Source organism: Ichthyophthirius multifiliis, assembly GCF_000220395.1.
Source record: "Ichthyophthirius multifiliis unplaced genomic scaffold scaff_1120509250280, whole genome shotgun sequence".
NCBI classification, from domain to species: domain Eukaryota; phylum Ciliophora; class Oligohymenophorea; order Hymenostomatida; genus Ichthyophthirius; species Ichthyophthirius multifiliis.
The window spans coordinates 15,722-18,542 of record NW_004086910.1 but is presented as its reverse complement, the minus strand read 5'-3'; the positions used below and the strand labels follow the sequence as shown (position 1 = coordinate 18,542).

Sequence of the window (2,821 nt, the reverse complement as noted above, 5' to 3'; positions counted from 1 at the left end):
TAATAAATTAGGTGATAAATCGGTATGTATAGTATTAGATTCTTTATTAAAATCATAAACTATAAAGAAGTTAAATTTATCCAAAAATTTTCTTACGGATAAATCAGCAGAAAAAATAAGCTTAATAATTGAATAAGCATATGCAATAGAGGAGCTTTATTTACATTGGAATCAAATAAAATCTATTGGAGGAAAATTTATTTTTAATTCTTTAATTGAAAATGAGAATTTAAGAGTTTTAGATTTATCAAATAATTCCATTGGCTTAGGAAAAGAAAATTGCCTGTAAGAAATGGAAAAGTTTTTCTAGAAAAATATAATTTTAAGGCATTTGGATTTATCCAGTAATTATTTTGATTTAATTTCATCTTAAAAAATTTCGGTTTTTATAGAAAAAATAAAACAATTTATGGATTTCATTTTACAGGTAATTATGGGTATGTAGATTCTAGGGGATTTTTAGTCGTAAATGAAAATTAAAATATTGATTTAACAGGAATGAATGTAAAATAAAGAATTGATGGTAAAAAAAATTAAAAAAAATAACAATTTATTTATAAATATATTATTATTAATATATTTTTTTTATATTTTTTTATATATATTTTTAAAAACTTAATCAAAAATAATATTAAACATTTTAACTCAAATATTTAAAACATTAGTATATTAAAATAAAATAATAGAATTTTTTATATTTTAATAGTAATATATATATATATATATATCAAATATAGGATGTAATACTTTACATAAAAATACTCTTAAAAATTAAAGAGATTTAGATATAAAAGATAATTGTTGGATATGTGATGGATGGAATTAACACAAAATAGAATGGGAAAAAGATAAAAGTGGTGAAGGAAATATAGATCCTTTGTTCATTCATTTTAATTTCGAAAATTATAAATGTAATTATTTTGGAAAATAAAATGGACCTATATTATCATATGAAAGAATGTTTCCACCATTTTCTTTAAACTATTTTTTTACTTGTGATGATTAATAAGATTATGATCATTCAAATGAATAAAATATTGTAAAAAATCCAGAAGGAGATTAAATAAAAGTAATAAATATATAAATATATATATATATATATATATATAAATATAATTATATAATAATATATATATTTTATTTTTAAGGATGTTTAATTATATAATGACTAAATTGAAAATATCTAAATATAATATATTAATAAAATTGAAATTTAAAAAAGTGAAAAATTATTTGATTCATATTTTAATCCTTTAATTACTATTGTTCCCCGAACTAGAGATCCTAAATATATCCCTGCCAAAAAAAAAAAACAAAAAGTAAAATGGACATTTCCTATTTCTTTATTCGCTAAATGGTAACCTGATAATGAAGAAATTTTAAATAAATGCTTTGATTTCGATTGGGATAATAGCAAAATTCCATAAAAAGTAAAAAACAAAGAAGATTAAGAGTTACTTAAGCAATTTTTAAGAGAAAAATATAAATTAATAAAAGACGCATATAAGCATTTTGCGACTTTCAATCCTATATAAGATATTTGGTGTATATAAAACGCACCATGGTTAGAATTTATTTCACAACTAAAAATAATAGACCAAAAAGTAAAAGATGCTGACATTAATTTGAAATGGACAGCAACTATTTCAGGAGGAGATAAAGGGAATATTCGAAATCCAGAAAGGGGTATAAGTAGACATTAATTAATGGAAGTTTTAGTTAGAATAGCAGAGGAAAAATATATTCTTAAATATTAAAAATGTAGTACTTTTTTTGAGGCTATGAAGCTTTTTTGGGAAGAGCATCTTGAAGGTAATTTAGATTAAAGATATAATTAATAATTATGGAGAAACGAAAGATATTGGAATGAATAATGTGATTATTGTCTTAAACATTATAAGAAAATTATTGAACATGTGTATAAAAAGTTTGCTAAATAAAAAGTTAAACCAGGATAACCGCCTTTTATGTGTATTTATTTTATATATAAATATTTATATAATAATTATATTTATATTTTTCATTATAGGCTTAGATGAACTTATAAAAATAATATAATTAGCAGGTTTAGCAGAAGATGAGCATTTTGGATCTACTGTTGGATATTTTTCTTTTAATATGGCTATGATGACTTAAGTAGATGAGCTTTATAATGATCGAATTTATTAAATGTCATTAGTTGAATTTTATGAAGCTTTAGCTAGAATAGCTGAGGATGCTAATTTTCCTGTAGGTAATGGGATTGTTGAAGTAATTATAAATATAAATATATAAATATATAAATATATAAATATATAAATATATATATATATATTTATATATGTATATATACATATATAATTATATATTTATTTTTTATACATTTTAGGAAGGGTTTGATTGGACCTGGGAAAAAAGAAAACAATAAATTTTAGCTCATAAAATAGAAGGATTAATTTTAAGATTATTTAATACTGTTTGTGATGCTTCTTTTAAGGCTTAATATCCGAAAATTTAAAAAAGTTTTTTTGTATAAACAGAAGATTCAGATTATGAATGATATTATTTTTTTTGATTAAAAGGTAATTAAATATTTTTTTGTATTTACTTTATTTACATAAATTAATATATTTTTAAGGAAATATTAATTTATATTTTCATTATTTTATTTATTAGATAGTTTTTAAAACATAAAAATCATTTTTGTTTTGTTATTATTATATTTTATATATTTTCTTTTTTTACAATTTTTTATTTATTTTCTAAATTTTTTTAATCTTCAATATTTGTTTTGCACTTTCAATATTTTCATTATTTTCTTAATATATTTGACTTTTTATAT

General features: G+C 19.6%; 1 protein-coding gene across 1 annotated transcript, besides 9 other annotated features; it reads left to right on the top strand. All coding sequences in view use genetic code 6, as the record gives it.

Annotated features, from left to right (window-relative positions):
* Nucleotides 1-2,539, top strand: IMG5_061780 (leucine rich repeat protein; the record flags this gene model as incomplete). Its single annotated transcript, XM_004037033.1, has 5 exons — nucleotides 1-523; nucleotides 738-1,069; nucleotides 1,149-1,971; nucleotides 2,030-2,250; nucleotides 2,369-2,539. The coding sequence occupies exons 1-5, from the start codon at nucleotides 499-501 to the stop codon at nucleotides 2,537-2,539; spliced, it is 1,572 nt and encodes a 523-aa protein (XP_004037081.1). The 5' UTR covers nucleotides 1-498.
* Nucleotides 554-608: a microsatellite.
* Nucleotides 561-609: a microsatellite.
* Nucleotides 561-610: a microsatellite.
* Nucleotides 562-609: a microsatellite.
* Nucleotides 1,077-1,136: a microsatellite.
* Nucleotides 1,976-2,017: a microsatellite.
* Nucleotides 2,256-2,347: a microsatellite.
* Nucleotides 2,261-2,347: a microsatellite.
* Nucleotides 2,261-2,352: a microsatellite.
* Nucleotides 2,540-2,821: the final 282 nt, after the last annotated feature.